This window comes from Diadema antillarum, unplaced genomic scaffold (assembly GCF_040938485.1).
Source record: "Diadema antillarum isolate AM-2024a unplaced genomic scaffold, OU_Dant_1.0 seq00000324_RagTag, whole genome shotgun sequence".
Taxonomy (NCBI): Eukaryota; Metazoa; Echinodermata; class Echinoidea; order Diadematoida; family Diadematidae; genus Diadema; species Diadema antillarum.
In genome coordinates this window covers 290,826-312,910 of record NW_027271343.1, presented here as the reverse complement: position 1 = coordinate 312,910, position 22,085 = coordinate 290,826, and the positions used below count along the sequence as shown (strand labels likewise).

Sequence of the window (22,085 nt, the reverse complement as noted above, 5' to 3'; positions counted from 1 at the left end):
AACTATATATATTATACACTGTACAAATCAAGAATGATATCATTCATTTTATAAGCCCGGCCAACCCTATACCCCTCCCGGGGTCATCCCACGAGACCGACATCCACGAGTTGAAAAACAGCACACGAGTTCGACATTGGAAAAAAAGGTCCATAAGTCATTTTTAGATTACAACTCACGAGTTATACAGCCCATGAGTCGACATTACAACACGTTGGGTCTCGTGTGCCTTGTTTGCTTAGTTTCGAACTCATGGGCTGTATGACTCGTGGGCTTTATAACTCGTGAGCTCAGTTATGGGCTGTATGACTCGTGGATGTCGATCTTGTCACGATGTGACATGCAACCTCCCCCCTCCCCCGACCCACGCCGACACCGCCCTTTCTTCCTGATGAAGCCCCTTCGGATGCCAAATTACCGTGCAAATGAAGCACAAACACAAACTTTTCTCTCTTTTAAAAAAACAAACAAACAGAAAAATCACCCTTAAATGAACGTGCCCTACCATTGACCCATCCCCAACCCATCAGAAAACCACTATGTTTGTTGAAACCACATGGGATCTATTATTTTTTTTTTTTAATCAAAGTGCTTTGACCTCTCATAACCAACCATATTTGGCTCACGGCATTGCACGGGGTGAGTTTTTCAAGACAGTGTCCCTTTAATAACTGCAGTGCAAAAAAAAAAAAAATATGTATTTCATGTCTGTGAGTGAAAGTATAAGGAAACCGTGAGACCTCATGAATTGAAAATGATTGGTGAAATGCATTCAAATTTTTTCTAGCATTCTGCTTGAAGAAAATCGGGAAATGAATGAACATGGGCAACACACTACCAATAATTATTTCAAATTGAAATTAAATCTCAGTATTATTATACGCACACGAATATACCATATGTAGGCCTATACATGGCTCTAAATTGTAAAGTCTCACCCTTCATTCTGTGTAGAACCCTATAAATCGATAGGGCTTCCAGCGCGAGAAAGCTATCATATGGTCACGCAGATTTGGCCTATATAAATAAGAAGAGTTTGTTCGCAAAAACTGATAGGTCCATTACTTTGTTCAACTCTTAATCTAATCACGATTTTTCGTTACACTTTGTTGGCGTATAGAACGCGAATGATGTAGAGATCATTCTATGTAGAGATCATTCTATGAATGTCGGTTAGAATGTTTGATTATCAGAAACCTACACAAAGAGGAAAGTGTTATTTCTTTTTGATGTGTTTTGCGGCAAAACTGATCATAGGCACTTCTCGTTTTGTTGCAAAAGCAAAGTCCACCGCGCGCGGTAAAATCGGTGCGTTGAAAATCTTGCAAATTGAATTATAGGAGCCTTCTCCAGTTTTTACCAACGCCAATAGCACACACATTGGTTCGGGGATTAATATATATATATATATATATATATATATATATATCTTTTTTATTTTTTCTCGAATGTAGGCCTGTATATTGGAAGCTGCGTTGCCATCATGGTGACGGCATAATAAATGGCCACAAATCAGGCACAGTTTTGGGTGAGGGAGCTATTCACCAGTATTTTTCGCGGCGGACAATGAAATTGAAATTTGCGCTCCCATCGGCCTTGGGATGAAGATTCGTTAATGTCTAAAAAGCTGCGTTGCCATGGTAACAGCATGTTACGACGATTGATAAGGAAAATATAAAGAAATCGAAAAAGTTCGTCATTAACCGTCCGGCGAAGCAAAATGCTTGGCACACATAATGAGTGTCGGGATGAAGAATAATTAATGTGCAAGACCTTTTTCGAATGTGTTGGAAACTGCGTTGTCATGGTAACAACACATTATGGTAATATGTAAACAGCATATTATGGCAACAAATTGGGAAAATATTGCGGATCGCAGACCACTCAAGTAGTCATCTCGCTACCGCAAGCTCGGTTTTTTTGTGTGTGTGTGTGTGTGTGTGTGTGTGTGTGTTGTTTTAATACGGAAAAGGGGTATAAGTTTTAGGGCTTTTGGGGGGGGGGGTACTCCCGAAAATCGTTGAAATAGGGGATCTTTAGGTATTTAGGTTTTTTTGTTGTTGATATTTTTCATTAGGGGTAGTTTTCAAATCTTTTCCAAACAATCCTAAAATAGGGTCCCGAGTAGGGTTCGTTTCAAACCCCCGAAATGCTTCTTGTGTGCCCCGATACTCCGCCTTCTTTTAGCAGGATATCTCGCCGCCCCGCACTGCACACGTACGTCACGATGCAGTGCTAACTTCCCTTCTAAAAGCTCGTGATACTATGGTCATGAGCGTAAATCCGGGGGATGTATTCCCCCCCCCCCTCCCAAATGGAGGAGGGGGGATGGCCTGTACAATCACCCCCCCCCCCGAAATTTTTAGGGAAAAAAGGAAGAAGCAGAAATGTGATTGCATCAATTTCGGCGTATTGCATGACGTTCTTACATCTTTTAGGATTTGTATAGATATTTTTTTCAAGCGCTCGCTTGCTTCGCTCACTCGCGAAAATAGTAATACATGTGTCCGCATGATCCAGACGTTGGCAACTTTTTTAATGATATAGGCCTACATGCATACATGCTATGACACGCGGAACTCGGGACCATCTGAAAATTACCTACGATAACAAACAAGCAAACAAACAGACAGACAAACAAACGAACAACAAACACCAACAGCAAAATTATACCGTCATAATTACTGAACCCCTTCCATTTCCTAAATCATTGAGCAAACGATGATGACTGATGACTCAGTCAGGATACGTGGATGGGCATACACAGGGATGATCAGGGGCGTCGATCCTACGGGGGGTTGCAAAGGGGCATTTGCCCCGCCCCATGGAAATGTTTGGGGCAAACAAATCATTTATCCCCAAAAGAATTCCCGAGATCAGGACAAATCTCGAACTTTCTTGATGGAAAATTGTCCAAACACCGCCAGAAGTATATGCACCAGGGCCGGTATTCAAATCCATACTTAAGTCAAATACTTATACTTAAATCAAGTATTTTACTTAAGAAAAGTAATTTGTTTAAAAATGCGATTCAGTTCCCGCTAAGTATTATACTTGGCTAAGACAGATTTTGTCGCAATTTTATTACTTAAGTATTTTACTTAAAGTAATAAAATTGCAGAGTGACGTCATTCATGTTAAGTATTATACTTAAGATAAGAAATGCTCGTAGGTTACTTAAGATAAGAAATGCTGGTAGGTTGTTTGCCACTTGGCAATTGGATTTGAGCTGGGGAAGACGTGGCCATGGCAGCTCTTCTCCATCTCCATGAGAACTACCAATTGGGAAGGGAGAGAATACACAGACGACTTCATCCGTTGCAAATCTACAATGACGTTGAATTAATCAAGCGCTACAGATTCAACGGGGAGGGTATCCACTACATTACTAATCTTATCCGACACGACATCACACCGAAAGGAAATAACAACCATCCTATTGACCCAATAGACAAAGTTTGCATAGCCCTTCATGTTTTAGCCACTGGATGTTTCCAGAGAACAGACGGAGACACGCTTGGAATCTCTCAGGCGTCTGTATCACGGATTGTCCAGACAGTCTGCACGGCACTTACCGACAGGTTACCACACTTTGTTCGCCTTCCTCAAGGACATGAGCAAGTGGAGAACATGATGAAGTTTTATCAGATAGCAAGGTTTCCTGGCGTGATCGGGTTGATCGACGGAACTCATGTCAAGATACAAGCACCAACTGAGGATGAGCACCAATTTGTTAATCGCAAACGTTTTCACAGCATCAACGTTCAGGTAGTGCTAGACGCAGATGCAAAGATCATCAATCTGAATGCACAATGGCCAGGAAGTGTTCATGATTCGAGGTAATAAAAATCATCTATCTTTCAAATTTAATTAATCATTGTGATTCGATTTTGTTTAAAACATGTGTCACTGTGGTATATGGGACATTCTCACATAAAGTGTTAGTTCAATTTCAGTCAGAGTGAAACCCCGAAATCAGCAACAAAATAATGAGTCAAAACTTGTCTTCATATACGTGCACAAACAATAATAGATGCCGGGTATTCAACAAAAAAAAAAAAAAAAGGACAGTAGATTCTCAACGCATTAAGGGCATGAACAATGTAACATTGGCACGTAATTGTGAACACAGTGCTCTATGAAACCATAAAACAGATACGTAACCGAAATTTATAACTGATTAACTCCATAATATTTGTAGTTTGAACCAGATGTTACACAAGAGTAAGGCGTTCCATACTTGCACTTTTCGCTGTATTGATTGATGAGTTAAGTCTAAATAGTTATAATTTCTTAGTGGAAAAGTAAGCAAAGAAAATGGGATTCCATCGGGAGTCGAACCCGAGACCTCCGGATTGCTAGACCGGTGCTCTACCGACTGAGCTATAGAAAGCCTATAGTAGTTATAATTTCCAAACATTTTATTATATCCACGCCAAACGAAGTTTGAAGCGGGTATACATATATATATATATATATATATAATGTATGTATTATGTATATATTATATATATATGTATATGTATATATATATATATATATATATATATATACACATAATATATGAAGCGGTGTGATGGCAGGCGGTGGTTGGTCCGTTGCAAAATCTTGCGTCGCGAAGTCCTACAGTTTTGAATCAATGTAAATGAAAGTTTAGAGGAAGTTATGATATTGAGGAATATATGTGTAAGATAGGATTTTTGTGTTCGTCTGTAAATGCGTTGCCATGGTAACCACTTGCATTTATTCCACAATATTCAAGCAATTAAGAACAAAATTAGTATCTCGGAAGATGATAGCACAGGCGAAGTAAAGCTTTACTGAAGACATTTTGCTTTAACTCGCTATAGCAGGTTTGATTGGCTTTGTTTTTCTTTGTTTTTCCAGACAATAGAAGTAACAATGCCGTTATTCGCTTAATTTTCATGTTTTGAAACTAATTTCCCCTAAAAAGTGGGGGTATATTTGTTCTGGCCATCCCCCTCCCCCTCCATCATAGTAGGGGGGGGGGGTGCATACCCCCATTCCCCAAATCAGCCACTGGTTGGGGAAACATATTTTCAGTTTTTGAAAGCTTCAGCTGATTATGGCCATAGTTTATATCCATACAAAAAAAAAAAAACACACACACACACACACACACATTTTCTGATTTATTGATTTAGCAGACGTAATCAACTTTTTTTTCTTCTTGAGAGGAGTGTAAAATTAATTGATAAGTCGAAAATTATTCATTTTAGGGTGCTTCGCGAGAGTGGACTACAGGAGGTACTGCAGGACAGTGAAGGACACCTCCTAGGAGACAGTGGCTATCCTCTCAAGTGCTGGCTTCTTACTCCAATCGCTCGTCTATCGGATGATGCAGAAGAAAGGTATAAATTCCATAAAACCACACTCATGAAGAATAATTGCATTAATTTGAGGTTTCATAAAAAGTTAGGTATCTTGAGAAGCTTGTAAAATCGAAGTTTAGTCAAAATTGGACTCATTGGAGCAAAGTTATGCCAGTTTTTAAAGCGTTACGGACGGACGGACGTTTAACAAATGGCACGCAAAATTAGAGTGGACAGGGACGTGAGCAACTACCCACAAGTGCAATTTAAGAATGACTATCCCCATTATGTTTAAATGCATTTTTATGCCTGTCCAAGTGGTAATCCGACATAATATGCTCCGGCGACAGTTGCTCCGGCGAAATCTCTCATCCGAGAGAATTAGGGTTATGATTATGAAAGGGTTTTTGGTTGAAGATAGGGACTGGGCTAGGGTTAGGTTCAGGGTTAGCATTGTGATTCCCGTGGGAGCTATTATTGCATATGCCAGAGCATAAGTCGGGCATTCTTACAAGTGTGCAAATACATAATATGAGAATGGATTGTGTGTTTGTGTCATTATTGCCTTACACATTACTGTACTTGATTCGAAATACACGTGATTGCACGAGTGTGTGTGTGTGTGTGTGTGTGTGAGTGTGTGTGTGCGTGTGTGCGTGTGTGGGTGTGTTGGTGATGCTGATAGCTTTGTTACTGGTGTAGTAAGTTGTAAAGATGCACGAAGAAATTTTCTCATCTTCGAAATCTTCAATTAGAAAAAAAAAATACCATTGTGAAGCAGTAAAATTTACCTTGGATATATATTTCAACAAAATGAACACTAGTCTTGGTCCTGTTTGTTGAACCAAGAATATGAGGCATAACCACATATGAGGTATTATGTGAATGCTTTCCTCCATTGTTACCACAGATACAACTTGGCACATAAGCGAACACGCTGTCTCGTGGAGAGAGGAATTGGTCAACTGAAGAGAAGGTTTCATTGCCTTCATGGTGAATTAAGGTAAAAAATAGAACTAAAAGATCTATTCAAATATTCTGCACAAATAGTGGATGACAGCACACTATCAATATATCTAAGCTTTAAAAATATCATATTAATAAATAACTGGCATATTGTATTGACATTATATAAAAAGAAATTTTGCTTTAGTCATGAAATGGCAACTGCACAGTGATAATTTTTGGGGTAAAATCCATCAAATAAGAAAGTTAAGAAAGTTGTAAGTGCAGTACAGTTTCAAGAAAATTGAAAATACATACATATTTCAAGGGGTGTAATTTTCACAGTGGGGCCTGTTTTAAAATTGTCGTAAAGCATGTTGGACGTACGCGCGGGACAGAATTTCGTTTTGATTTGGCTGTCATTTTTTAATCGGAGATACATTTATTAAATCAATATCATTGTACTTCAATATATAAGAATATCTTCAAAATTATCCTTTTTCAATTTGTGCAGTGCTGCAAAAACCGACCATGTCGTACCTTTCAAAATGATATTCTATAAAAAGTTTGGCTTTTACAGATGATGAAACATGTGAAGGGAATTGATATTTTATCAATGAGGACATGTGATACCTCCCTAAAAAGTGAATATCGTGTCCGAGAAAACTGTGAAAATTAGTTTGGTTTTGAGGGGTGACCAATTAGAAACACGCCCAGTGGCACTTTCACCTTCTCCCTCTCCGACAACTCCCTAATCAATTAAGAAATCCCTAATTTTCTTTTTTTTTAAGGTTAAGTCTGATTGTTATTCTATACATGATGTATCATACATTCCAGGATGAGTGAAGTTAAAATATTATTAGAAAGGCTGGATATACATGTATATATTTTTAATTAGATCGTCTACTTGACAAATCGTTGCTGAGGGGATCACAACACTAATATTGATATTGTGCAAGTTCAATAACATTGTGAGCCATATCATTGCTATATGAATTTACACCAACTTCAAACTTCCACAACTTTCGTATTATTGGCGACTGAAAAACAGTGCACAATATACATTTTCAAGCTCTTAAAAAGGGTTATTCGCCAGTGGAAAATATGAGAGAAATAGATATTAATGGGTTTTTTTTGGGGGGGGGAGCTGATAAATAAAGTTTCAAATTTTTGCGAGCGAGCCTAAAATTTAGGTATTTCAGCTTAAGGGCACGGAATATTTGATTATCATATTGTATAATTCTAATCAGGATATAGGGGAAATATATGACGTATATAGGAAACACATGATTCTCTTCAATATTTGGTTGATAATTTAAGTAATTATTAATATTGTGATGATGACTGGCTTTATGAATCACTTATATTGAATAACTGAAAAATTGACAAAGCATACGAGTTTGTGTAAGCAAGTTCAGCGAGGCATTTCCCCATATTTTTCTTCATATTTGCGCAGGTAGGAAATGATTAGACTTTTTTTCAGTTATGAGGGGGATGATGGAGGAGGGGGGGGGGTGATAACGCATGAACACCGTCCCCCACCTCTTTTTTTCTTGGGGGGGGGAGGGGAATCATGATATATACCCCTTCAAAAATAAGCATTTAAATACAAAGGTTTCCCCTTTTTTCTTTTTCCTTTTTCTGCGCCCTCCTGAAGTGGCGCCCGAGGCATATGCCCCCCCCCCCCTTGCCCCCCGCTAGATACGCCACTGATTTAAGTCAATCTTTCACTGTCAGATTTGTGGATTCATACCCTCTCAATCATATCGACTTGTAAATTGTGTGTAGATGCTCTTCTTTACCAAGTAGATGGCGAAAATTTCAATACTAAATTTTTCCATAATTCCTTTTTTTTTTTTTTTTTGTTATAGAGCTTTATGAGAGCTTTGCACATCCATCTACATTATAGGTACAAACCTGAGAAAGCCAGCTGCATAGTAGCAGCATGTGCCATTCTACACAACCTTGCCAAAGACATGAGGATTCCACTCATTGCCGAGGACATCCAGGGATATGATCAGTATGCTGTACTGTTATGTATAAAATTTTGAGGGGCAGAGTTTTGAATTTTCTTTTGTTTAGTCACATTGCAAGTTGATAGCATGTTATATATTTGAATGATTTTACTGGTACAGTTGTTACACTGTTATCAGAACGAGCTAAGGAAATATTCATCATTTGACATCATGAAGGAAAGCTCCCCATCAAAACCCAAAGCCATGATTATTTCACCCATTTTCTATATTGGTACTTGCATCTCAAAAACAAGGAGTATTCTGTGTTCTTACTAAGATAATTTGCAAGTACAATTATAGAATATGCTGTTGTAATTATCAGCAGGCATTGTATATAATATTGTATACCAAATTGTAATACAGTTTATCATTACAAGCATGCATAAATACCTGCTGACGAGACGCAAATATACAGAATTGTGAAAGATTGCGAGCGGCACAAGCAAATTTACAAAATTTTAAAGTTTTAAACTACCAAAGAGGAAAATTTTTCGATAATTTTCTTGGTTACTTTTAATACTATTTCGTCCTTACATTGGCTCTATATGTCGGTTCGCATGTAACAATAAAACACAGAAAAAACATTATGGGGGGGGGGAGGTAAGGGTTAATTTTCCTTTTGGCCCCCCTTTGGCTACCCTCTTTATATCATGTAGTCAATAGATATATTCAACAATATTAATACTTATGAAATCGTATACCAGTTTTAAATTCTTTCCAAAGAGAAGGATAAAAATGCGACTATTTCTTCTGCTCATGAACAATCCCTGAAATTTATCAAAGAATCTGAAAAAATTACTTTGTGTGTCTGTGATAAATTGACATGGGTTGCCATTATGCGTCATTTACCACAGGTAAACCCCATTACATCAAGGTCATTGGGACTGCCAATTTTTCCTTGTTACAACCTGTACCTCGTTATAAACATTATATGCATCTTTTTAACATTTCAATATGTCCAATTGAAAATTGGACTGGTAAAATATCCTCGTTAAAGACGGTATCTCGTTATATCGCACCTCATTATTACGGGGTTTTCCTGTACATGTAATTATTGCTAAATTCCATTTCATTGGAAACTCGTTATAGGGAGGTCATTGGAACCTAAAATTTTTACGCGCTATTTTCCATTGTATCTCGTAAAAAATAACAATTATTAATAAACAAGACAATGCAAAGCAAATATTGTCAGTGAGACCTGCACAATTACGTTGTTACAGAAGACTCATATTATCACGAAGTCCTTCGGGACCGGCACTTTTATTGTTAAAAATAATTTTTGTTATAACTGGGAATATTTGCTTTTCTCTTATCTGTTGGGATGGGAATGGCTACGTTTGAACTGAAATCTGGTTATACACGTACCTGTGTTTGTTATAACGCGAGTCCCCTGTATATGGGTATTCATTCATATTAGATCTCCTTATATCGAGTTTCCAATGTATTTTCATTACTATTGTTATTATCATTATTACATATACTATTGTCACTGTAATCATTATCATTATTATTGTCATCATTATTATTACCTTCATTATTATCATTATTATCATCCCCATCACTGAAGGTTAGATTTCACTTTAAGGGGAAACTTAATTAAACCGAACAATGGACTTTAATCCATCAACCTAGAAATCTGTTTAAGGGGAAAATGCCCTACAATATGCTGAAAGTTGTGCTCCCATGGACAATGATAGAAGACAGAAACTTTCCCCTTAACACTGGAAATAGAGTTGTTGTTGTTGTTATACAGGGCGTGTTTCAATAAATTATCTTCCCTAACAAGTCATAACCAACATATTTCAAAAATTTTCTTGCAAACGATGTAAGTTCTCACTTTAGGGAAGTATCACAGCTGCTACTTGATTTAACATGCAGTCCTGGCAACAAATAATTTCATTAGAATAATGGAACCTTTCAGAATATTCCTGAATATACTCAAATATTAGGGAATGTGCATTTGGAAAATGGTATGCTGAATAGATGTTATTTCATGATCTGTATTATACGTAATTGATTGAATAGAATATGAACATAAAAGGTGAAATAAGGTTATTTTTGTTGACTCCATCTGACATGATCATTTCTTGTAGCCTGCGACAAATTTAGAAAAAATTACATTTGGGGAGATGCTCTTACATTTTACAAAACACATGCATGCTCTCACTATGCATACAGAAGAATGTAAGCTAATACAGTGGAAACTCAATATAACGAGATGGTCGGGACCGAGTCATTTTCCTCGTTACAGCCGATATCTCGTTATATCAGTAGGCATAAAAGAAAGCATAACATAAAGACATTAATTTGCACATGTGGGACTACCCATCATATTTCAATCAATACTAATAACTTGATATTGTTTGTGAGGGAATTACTCACCTTTATGGGTAAGAAGATGTTTTTTGCCAAGGAAATCCAATATCAATAATGTGTTTCTTAATTATAGATGTTTGAATTTGTAAATTTGTATAGCTTGCGATTGTATCATGCAAGATCGTCTGTGGATTGGTATGTGGTTATAGTATGGGTGTGTGTTGTATGGAAAGCTTGAATATGGTCTAAACAATGCTGTGTGTTTGTGTGACACATTCTGTATACGTACATTATGACTGCGTGTGTGTGAAGATGGGGAATTCCCCACGTAGAAAGCCAATCACAGCATCAGATTTCCTCACACCTGCTAAACGTCATGATGATGTGATGTATACATATGGCTGTCCCACCACATTTTTTGCATGCATCAGTGTGCACGCACACACACACTTACACGTACAACATGCAGTGCTAGCTGGAGTGCACTGAAGGAAAATAATGATGTGTGTACAAGACAGTTTTCGGCACATCAAGCTTTACAATCTCGGAAGATGATAGCACAGGCGAAGTAAAGCTTTACTGAAGACATTTTGCTTTAACTCGCTATAGCAGGTTTGATTGGCTTTGTTTTTCTTTGTTTGGAAGTCAGAAATTTATCTCATTATAGCAGTTATTTCGTTATAGCCGATCTCGCTATAAGAGTAGCATTTTACATAGACTTGTGTGGAGGAAATTTGGGATCGGGAAAATTTCTTCATTATAACCGATATCTCGTTATAGCAGTGTTCGTTATACCGAGTTTCCCCTGTAGCTACCTACTCCAGGATCAAAAATGAGAGGCACATTTGCCATAAAATTCAATCCAAAAAGGAGTTGGTTTCAATCACATTCTTAAATACATTCTAGTTACATTCAATTACATTTTCAATGACATTCCAGGATTAGCCAGAGCAATTCTTAAAGGTACATGCAGGGGATCCCATTTGCAACTTGCAAGCCACTGAAAATCTTTCCCAAATTTCTTCTACAGATGGCTTCTGACCCCAGAACAACATCTGTGAAGTTTAAACTAACAATATTTCATAGAACAGGAATAGGAAGCAAAAATATATCCTAGATTTTCCTTAATTGTCCCCGCCGAATGAGTTCGAGCAGGGCTCCGTACGTGTGTGTGTCCGTCCGTCCGTCTGTCCGTCCGTCCGTCCGTCTGTGCGTCCGTGTGTGATCAAACTGTTCAATTTGCTACTTCTCTGTCATTTATGAGCCAATTTTGATTCTGTTTGCTTTATGTGATAGCACTACATGGGAGCTTTGAAACTTCTACACAAAATTTCAGTTGTGACCTTTGACCTTGACCATTGACCTATATTGTACATTTTGCTTCAAAATGCTACTCCTTCGCCATTTCTAACCCGATTTTGATTCCGTTTGCTTTATGTGATGGCACTAGGTGAGGGCTTCAAAACTTCTACATAGAATTTTGACCTTTGACTTCTTTGACGTTTGACCTTGGTTTTTTACCTATATTGTACATTGAATACAAAATGCTACTCCTTCGCCATTTCTAACCCGATTTCGATTCCGTTTGCTTGGTGATGGCACTAGGTGAGGGCTTCAAAACTTCTACACAGAATTTTGACCTTTGACTTCTTTGACCTTGATTTTTTACCTATATTGTACATTTTGCCACTAAATGCTACTTCCGGCGGGGACATATGTTACGCATCGCGTAATTTCTACTTTTCCTTGTTTTGAATTCGGAGTTAACCCCACATGAAATTAAATATCAATCAATTATCATAAATTACATTATTATTACAATAACTTACATTAAATGTATGATGGTTCTCTATCGATATTTACTTTAAAATGGCACTAAGTTTGCAAATTATCAGGCTTTAAAGATAATATGAAGTTTTGGTACCTTTACAAAGTTTCCCTGAGATTGCCTTGTCTTAGTTTGTGTTTCAGGTTAAAGTACCTTTCATATAACCAACACAGTGAGACTTACTCGCCCCAAAGTGCTCTCATATCTTAGTAATCATGCAATAATGGTTTCGGATATTATCGACGCTGTACAACGTCAATAAATACTAACGGCTCGTTCGAATCGTTCGAATCTTTATATAGCTCCCTCAACGATCATTCTGCGTGTAACTCGTGAGAACCGGATCGCCAGCACAGAACTTGTGTAGAGTTCTGTGACCGCCAGTTATCCGGGCAGTGCCGCAGCGCTAACACTCCTCTGAAGCTGTTTGTGCGATGCGGTAATGCGTGCATGCATGCGAGCGGTATGTACAGTGCCGACAATGCGTGATCACAGATTATGGTACATGAGGCGAGGATGTACGACTAGGACTAGTAGTATGGTACACGAAGACGGGTTTGACATAGAGCAGCCATTGCAGGAGGGAAACAAAAACAAATACGAAGACCATAAACAGTGGTCAATCCTGCCGGAGGGGAAAAAAAGACGAGTATAGCTGCGGCAACTTTGAGGCGATCAGATATGCATCAGTATACTTTGTATACTACTAGGCGCTGCGTTTTACTCACCACCGGCCACCCTGGTTAGATCGAGGCTCGTTATGCAGCGAAGCACGGATTATACATACAGATTGTACGCGCACACAACTTGACAACACTGCGGTGGTGAGAAGTGACTTGCTGTGCTGCCAAATAAGACAGTATAGTTCCTACATGATATTTTAATGTAGTTAGATATTTTTAATATTGTCTGAATTCATATGTTGGTAAACTCTCGTGATTTTAGAGGCTCCACCACAGTGCTAGACTATCACGCGGACTTGCTATGAGATAGATGACATCTACCTTGTAAGCAGCCTTAGCATGCCCTGTTCAGCAGTCGATCGTTTTACCAGGGAGGTGGTTTACCGGGGAGACGGGAACTCTCTATTCATTCAGTACTGTACATGAAGGAAGACATTACCTCAACCAGCTCCCAGCCCGACCAGATGCATGCATGAATGCAATACCAGCTCGCGCTGGTTTACGTTTGGAACAGCAACACACACACACACACACACACTCACATACACACACTCACATACACACACAGTACACACACACACACACACACATACTCACAAGCACACTAACACCAGGGAGTGTTCCAGTCCATCTGTCTTGACACGGGTACTGAAATAGATCGAACGTTTATTGACCTTGAGTCGGGTCAGACTCACAAAAAAAGAGGAAGAAGAAACCACGCCAGAGATGGAGTGATCAGATTGCAGGGAGACAGAGAGAGAGAGAGAGAGGAAGAGGGAAAGACACATTTTCACAACCCTGCCTCGTTATGACGCAATCGTGGAGAACAGTGCCAGTAGCTCCATGATACAGTCGAGGATGGAATCAGAGCTTGAAGCTCCTTGATGGAATAAAGCCCATCCCATACTCACTACTATAGGACTGACAGAGTTTGGATCCTGAACAAGTCACAGCAGCTTCAGCATAAACGAGTTGTTTTTTGTTTTGTTTTGTTTTTTCAAATCCAAAGTCGGTCAGTCATAGTCGTGAGTCGTATTCCAATAGTGTGCGGCGGGCTTAGGATATGTAGGTCACTCTTTGGCCTTTAGTTCGGCCTGCACTAATTTATTCATTTATTTATTTTATTTTATTTTTTATTTTTTGTATTTCAAAGTTACGTTGGTGTTTTCATTATGCAGATGGTGCATTATAGTAGGCCTATGATAAGTGGCCTATTGGCCCCAAAACATGATTTTAGACTGAAAATAATCCGAGTTACGTGTTTGTTTTTTTATTTTTTATTTTTACATACAGATTATATTCAGATTGACAGTGTAAATCATTAATCGATTGATTTTCAAGGAAAATGGACTTACCGGATTATTTTTTTCTTTCGAACACGCTCTTCTTCCTTCAGAGAAACACAAAACCTCCACATTCAACTCCAAAGGGAGGAAAATCAAGCTGCGCATACCGAGGTTGAGGTAACATAAGTAAATCCAAGTTCTGTGAGTTTCAGAGGAATATCGCAAGATCTTGTGGGTGGTATACTAGTACTTTAGTAAGCTTCAGTTTGATTGTAGTTATGAACTACCTATTTACGACGCCAGTGTAGCCACGGGTATGAGCATGTCGCTGTAATAATATTGTGCGACACAACAGAAGCCTGCAACATTGTGTGCGACATCCTCGAGAATTGGCGACATGCATGTTCTAACTATATAAGTGTTATCAAATTTGTGAAAAACACGTGTAAAACTTGTGGGACGACAAACTCATATGTTGGCTGAACTCTATTTCATTTTTTTTAAAAGAATATTTTATTCTCCATCAATGGTATTTCGTTTATGCATCGATACAAGGTACTCCATCATCTCTTTATTGTTTTAGGGGGTTTCGTGTTGACAAAGTCGAGTATTTGGCTGCAAAAATTGCGGTGAGCTACCTGTGGTGTATGGCTGGTGCGTGTTCCACGTGTTTATAGGGCATAGTGAAAATTCAAGGAAAAAAAAAAACCTACAACCCAAACGAATTGAAACAGAACGCGCAGTACGGGGAAAAGACACTGCGTGCGAACATCTTCATTAAAAAAAAAAATAAAAAAAAAAATGTCGCTACGGCGACAGGTGTATGCCTCCGCAATAATGCAGGTCTATAGTACAATGTCTTGACCATGTGTGATGACAGTTTCACACAATTGGCAAGATATTAAAATGACAGGTTTGCCACAAATGTGCTGAATGTTCACTTTCCTAGAACTATCAATTGGATGAATGATTAAAACGTCAGAGTGCAGGTATTTGGGGGAACTGATGATTTTTACTGGACTTTTGACCCTTTTATAAGTTTATGCATTGAGTAATTTTCAAGGTATTGAGAAAAAATATAAATTCAGTATCAAATGGTAAAATATTATTATCTAAACCTGGCCTTTGACCTTTGACCTCACAGTTCCAAAGAGAATCACTGTTAGGTAGAACATGCATAAATATGTAAGTTTCATGATAATACCTTGAGTTACTTTTGAGATATGGAGGAAGAAGTGCAATTTAGCACTTTCACTTGACCTTTGACCTTTTGGCACGAAACTTCCCGCAGAATATATATTGGGTTATACATGCATACATCAAGTTAAAAAAATCCTCCAGGCATTGCATAAATATAAGAAAAGTAGTGATATTTTGAGGAGTTGACCTTGAACTTTGACCCCTGACCTTTGACCCATGACCCCCAACTTCCCTAGATAATCACTGCCCATCGGTTCATATATATACTAAGTTCCATGAAGATACCTTGAACCATTTGCGAGATATGGAGAAAAACATGAAATTTCAACCTTTTTTCACAAAATAACCTGTGACCTTTGACCTTTGACCCCGTGACCCTAAAATCCAAACAAAGTATTATCCCCCAGGATATACCCTCGTACCAAGTTTGATGCAAAACCACCTCACGGTTCTTGAGATATTGACAAAAACAAAACGGGACGGACGTACGGACGGACGTACGGACGGACGGACGCCCCGAAAACAATGCCTCCGGCCACTTCGTTGGCGGAGAAAAGAGAAAAGAGCAAAATCCCACGATAGCAAGGTGCCACAGACTTGGCAAAGAGGGGGGGGGGGAGGGGGAGGGGGAGGGGGAGGGGGAGGGGGAGGGGGAGGGGGAGGGGGAGGGGGGAGGGCGGGGGGTAAACCACAAATCCGCGCGGTGGCGCATTCCTGCTGAGGTCATAAACAGTCTGGGGCCTGCGGGAATGAAAAGGATGTTTCGAAGCGAGCTCAAGTCGAAGACTCCGGGGAAGACCACTGGCAGGATTGCAATCGTTACCTGATTCTACATTTCTTTCAATCAATTGACGTAAAATAATGTCATTTTTTCTATTTTCTTTATATCTTTCCTGAAATATATCCCACTGCCCTCCAAAGGGGGAAGATTCTCTATCATTATTCTTTCTTTTCTGACGGTGACTCAGAGGTGCTTGATTATAAAAAGGGAAAATCATGTTACTGTTCGTCACTCTGCAAGTTCGTTGTTCTGAGAGAGAAACACTTTCGTTATTTTTATGGTTCCTTGATTCGAACACGGGTGTTCGTTCATCCTGAAACGAAATAAATTTCGTACCACGTATAGGACCTAATTCGTTTTCAGAATAAAAATGTTCGGATTATAACTAACGCCTTCATATTCGGAGCAACAAATGGATCTGGAACAGGAATTTGGGGACCCGGATTGACGAACCTTATACATGACGTGTACTTATCCCCCAAAGTAATGGATACCGTGCAAAGAAATTAACGATGTCAAAAAGGGAGATTAGTTTCCCGCCAATTCCCCCTTCCGTCAATACTAAGGCTCCTACTACGGAAGTATAGGTCTGTCTCTCGTTGCTCGATAAAGAAAAAGAAAAAGAAATGAACAACGTCAAAATAAACAAGAACAGAATAAACGCATGTTCGCCTATCGTGGGGCATCTATGCAATACTGTTACCTTGGATGATATCCTCACCCTCACCATCGTGTAATTCCTATATAAGAAAGCAATTAATAATTATGTTTTGCACTGGATGTTATGAAAATGTATGTGATCTGGTATCCCGACGTAATGTAAATGATTATGTTACATGAAGAGGGCTGTTCGTGGGTGGTATTCGAATACTGTTTTGTATAATTATGATTTCGTTATGTGTAGATTATGTGCGTATAATAAGAGTTTCATTTTAAATGGAGTTTCAATCAATTTTATTATTCATGTCAAATTGGATTCCTCGGAAGACCATCACGACCATGAATGCCGAGTTGCGAGCAGGGCAATCCATACGTTTACCTTTGGTTATAATACCATGTTATTATAGTTGAAATGTATCATTGTTACCTTGGGACTTTACGGTGAATCATTTATTAACAGACAATCAAATATCTCCCACTGCCCAAGGGGAAACATATCAAACTAAGAATGACATTCATTTTTGCTTTTAAGATTTCCCCTCCCGTCTGACAATAATTTTCTGAAACATCCACCAGTGCCGGATGTAGAATGTTTATTCCGAAGGTGATATCCGACAATGAAGTACAAAGGCTTGATACTCCGATGAATTAGAATCACAAGCTTACGCAATGCTATTTTACGAAGAACACTCTTCGGATATAGGTTGAAGATTAGTGCCTAAACATTACCTATAAACCAAAACAATCGTAGCATATGTATACTAGCTAGGCCTTCTAAATAACCAATAAAACATTTAAACGAATTAATAATTGCCTATAAATAATCGGCAGCACCCCTCAAGTATTTCAAGAAACAACTATATGTCTTGTGCAAAACAATTCCTGCATATTTTTTGAATGTGGCAAGATATAATGCGAACATGAGATTGTGAGTTATAAGAACAATTTCAATATTGAGCTGAGTTCAGCAGATGTCATAAAATATCTTCAGATCTCGTTCATGAGGACATGCCAGCAGAATTTGGGTAAATGAAATGCAGCCATTTCCACTGGAACTAATGGTAGATCAATGTTATTGCCGTATCCTTGGAGTAAAATGTCGCCGGGGCGCGGGACAATTCATTGTGGTGTCTTCGAAGGAAACATCACCGGAGCAAGTGTTGGTGGTTCAGTCGTCGGCGGAGCAATCACTGTCGACGGAGCAGATGTCGTTGGGGTGATGTTGTGGAGCACATTCTCGCGGAGCGAATTAATGTCAGTGGAGCATAAAGACTGACCTCTCTTTGATACATACGTATACTCATGGACACAAAAGAAACATTAGCCAATGGTATAAAGGGTATAGTGGTCGGACATTTCCATCGCCTTGATGTTACCATTTTGCAAAGAATCTACAAATTTTAGTAACATACATTCACCAAAATTAATGTCATACCGTACATTTCTGGATGCTGAAAATAATTAGAAGCTGACCTATTTCACTCAGCGTGACAAAGGTGAAAAGTTTACGTTTTCTCTGTTGTTCCGGATTAAAGAAAAACAAAATAACGTCATCATGATTAATTTCCTATTATGACAATGTGTGGGAAGGGATAATGTGTTATTCATATTTTTTGCGGTACATCAATGATCATTGATGCGACTTGACTTGACATCATCTTGAAGTTCATCAGGACGTGTTTCCAGTGACGTTCATTTACTGGTGCTATATAGGGACAGCATGTCATGTCTTTACGGAGCGTTGTTCAATCTGTTAAAAACAATATAAAAAACATACATAACGATATGTGCACAGGAAATTACAATCCTCTGATAATTTATGACAATAATAATGAGATGTGATGTTTATGGCTTATTTGCAATACATTGCACTCCCGTTACAACGAACACGGTAATAACGAAGCAAAACTTCTGTTCCCAAAATGTTCGCCATTAAAGTCTGTGTTAAAAAAATTCGCTTATAACGAACACGTTTATAGCGAAATTTTCGTTATAACGAAGTCTTTTCCGAGCGCCACTGACAAAGAAAAACAAAAGAAATGTGCTCTGTTATAACGAAATGCGGATCGCTTCCGAAAATACGTAGCGGAACAAGCATTTATAGCGTCTCTGCGTGGGCGAATGCTTCACAATACTGCGTTTTCGATCCGTGTGTCACGCACAAGTTTTCGAGGAGAACTTGCATTATTGTTAAACAATCTGACAATAATCTGAAATTGAGTAAGGTTCCTTATTACAAAACACAAAGATTCTGATACACCTAAATGTCCGTTAGTTCGGAAATGAAACAGTGTTTGTTCACGAACATTTTGGCGTTATTCCAAAGATTCGTTATTCCGAAAAAAAAAAATAAAAATATGGTTATTATTACGACGGTGCGTTTGTCCGAAAATGATAGGAATTCCAAACATTCATTAATTGGAACATTAAAAAAACAACAACCTAAAACAACAACAAAACAAAAAAAAACCCCAAAACAAACAAACAAACAAAAAACGTTTCGTTAATCCAGAAAAGAAAAGGTAAGTCCACTAACAAATCTTAGGAATTGCAAACCTTATAATCGTCTTATAAGAAAACTGAACCTTCGAAATACGTAACCTGTGTCGTTTTTTTTTTTAATTAACAAACCTTCCACGGAATGACAAACTTTATTACATTTTCGGATTAAAAAACCTTCGCAACAACGAACCTTCGGAATAGTGATCCTTTCTCAGTTAGTAAATTACAAACCTTTGGAATGACGAACCTGATCATTTTAATTTCCGATCGACGAACCTTCGGACATTACAAACAACTTTATGCTCTCTTTTAATTGTAATATTCAAACGAAATTTAAAAGGTCCCATTCCATTTTACATAGCTTTCCAGTGTATTCAGCAAACAGAACATCATAATTTATATGCGTGGTTTCCTTGTTTTCGTGTAATATTGTATTTGTTCGGTTATAACGAAACTTCGTTACAACGAAAGAAAACTGCCCCCATGCCCCCTATAGGGTATAGTTAGTTCTCTTTTCTTTTAAAATGTATATCATCAAGGTTCTGCAGTGACCACGGGTATATTATTTTTTGATATTTGTTTTTAGGAAGGAAACAACCCCGTAACGAGGGGGCATTGGTGGCACGAGAAACTGAAGGGGAAAAAATGCATGGGGGAGCCTTTTTTTCCTATTCAGCCGATTAATCCCGAGTGGGGCACCAGAAAGAAATAAAAAAGAAAGGATGCAATATATATATCTTATATATATATCTTATCTTATATATATATATATATATATATATATATATACGTGTGATACATACCTGATGGCATACGTGTAGAGCTGTCCACCGTTGCTTGTTATACCGGTCGAACACGAAGCCACCTCGATCACTACTGATTATAGCTTACTATAACACGAAGCCCCCTCGATCTCCATTGGGATTGTGTTATGTGAAAGAGATTGCATAAGATTATGCTCTTGTCATGACATTTGTCATCATGAAAAAAGGGAAAAGACGGTCGCACAATCACAGATGGAAGAGGTCTTTGATTTGCTTTGTTGTTGTTGTTGTTGACAAAATTGTCTCACAGAATCACCTGATAAGCAAACAAACCAGTCCTCTTCACATTAATTTTTTTCTGCCAATTCTCTCCACAAAATTGGCCGCTAAGCAAAAACAACAACAACAAAAAATAATACAAACAGAACCAGCACATGACTGTGGTAATCAATTCCATCAAATCACCTGCCCAAACAACCAGCAAACATGTTATACATAAAAACGCATATTAGGCCCTACTAATTGTAAAAACAAACAGTCAGTAAAACAACTAGAAAACATAACATTTCGGAATACGTCTTTCTTGGTCAATCAGGCCTGCGCATACTACGCTACGAAAAAAAAAAATAAGAAAAAAATGTCCGGCATAAAATGCTACATGCCAAGCGTCAATATCCATGATAGGCCTATGCCTACTCTGATGGCAACGTTGACCATGTAGATAATCGTCATTAACAATCGGATTTTCTATATTATGTTAGTTAGCGATTTTTTTTTCTTTTTGACTAGACAGCCCATTCATTGTCAGAATGAGCAAAAGAAAAAAAAAGGCTGTGAAGACTTTTTTAAAAAATAATTTCTTTCATTTTTTTTTTAAATCTTGACCTGACAGCACATATGTCGAGAGAAGTGTTTTTCTTCGATAAGCATATAAACATGGCAATTGAACATTATTCTAGAAGAACGCTACATGTATACCATCTTGCAGCACAGTTCCGTCACACACTCTTTGACTGCACACAGTACACAGGTACCACGTGAATGGAGCAATGAAGCAAAAACAAACAAAAACGAAAACAAAAACCCGAAAACAATAATAATCTAAACAGGATTAGCATTTCTGTACAATCTGTCGACAAATCATCTGCTCAAACAAAAAACATTGTCGCGTTCTGCACAAAACGCATATAGGCCCTACTAAATCTGTAAAACAACAACAACAAAATAAATAACCCGAACCTTTCGGAATCCATATAATTCTTTGACACTCAGACCTATGCTATTTACGCTAAGAAAAAATGGACAAATGGAAAAATGTCAAGCATAAATGCTACGTTGCAACTGATATACGTCGATGTAGGGCAATTTGTCAATCAGCTGCAATGAAAACATCTCGACGGAAGAATTTCATGAATTTGAATAAAATCAATGCTTCGTGCCAAGCGTCATGTACTGCACCAACTCTGGCAACGTATAGTGTATAGACGATCATAAAACAACCGAGCTGGGTTTGTTTTTGTTGTTGTTGGTTTGTTGTTGATGTTTTAGTTAGGTTTAGTCGGCGATTGTTTTCTTTTTTTACTTGACAGCTGATTTATCGACATAATCGGCCAAAAAAAGGAAAAAAAAGTGCAGACAATTTTTGATTTCAAACAACAAAACCCAAAATAATATTAATAGTAATCAAAACAGGATTAGTGGTCATCAATATTATTCTGTCAACAGATCGCCTGACAAAACAAAACAAAACAAAACGAAAACACAATTAAACA

The 22,085-nt window shown here is 38.1% G+C and overlaps 1 protein-coding gene across 1 annotated transcript; it reads left to right on the top strand.

The window, feature by feature from the left end:
* Window positions 1–3,087: 3,087 nt before the first annotated feature.
* On the top strand, window positions 3,088–11,670 carry LOC139730639 (putative nuclease HARBI1). Its single transcript, XM_071641495.1, has 5 exons — window positions 3,088–3,839; window positions 5,241–5,372; window positions 6,244–6,336; window positions 8,188–8,298; window positions 11,640–11,670. The coding sequence occupies exons 1-5, from the start codon at window positions 3,247–3,249 to the stop codon at window positions 11,668–11,670; spliced, it is 960 nt and encodes a 319-aa protein (XP_071497596.1). The 5' UTR covers window positions 3,088–3,246.
* The last annotated feature ends 10,415 nt before the right edge of the window (window positions 11,671–22,085 follow it).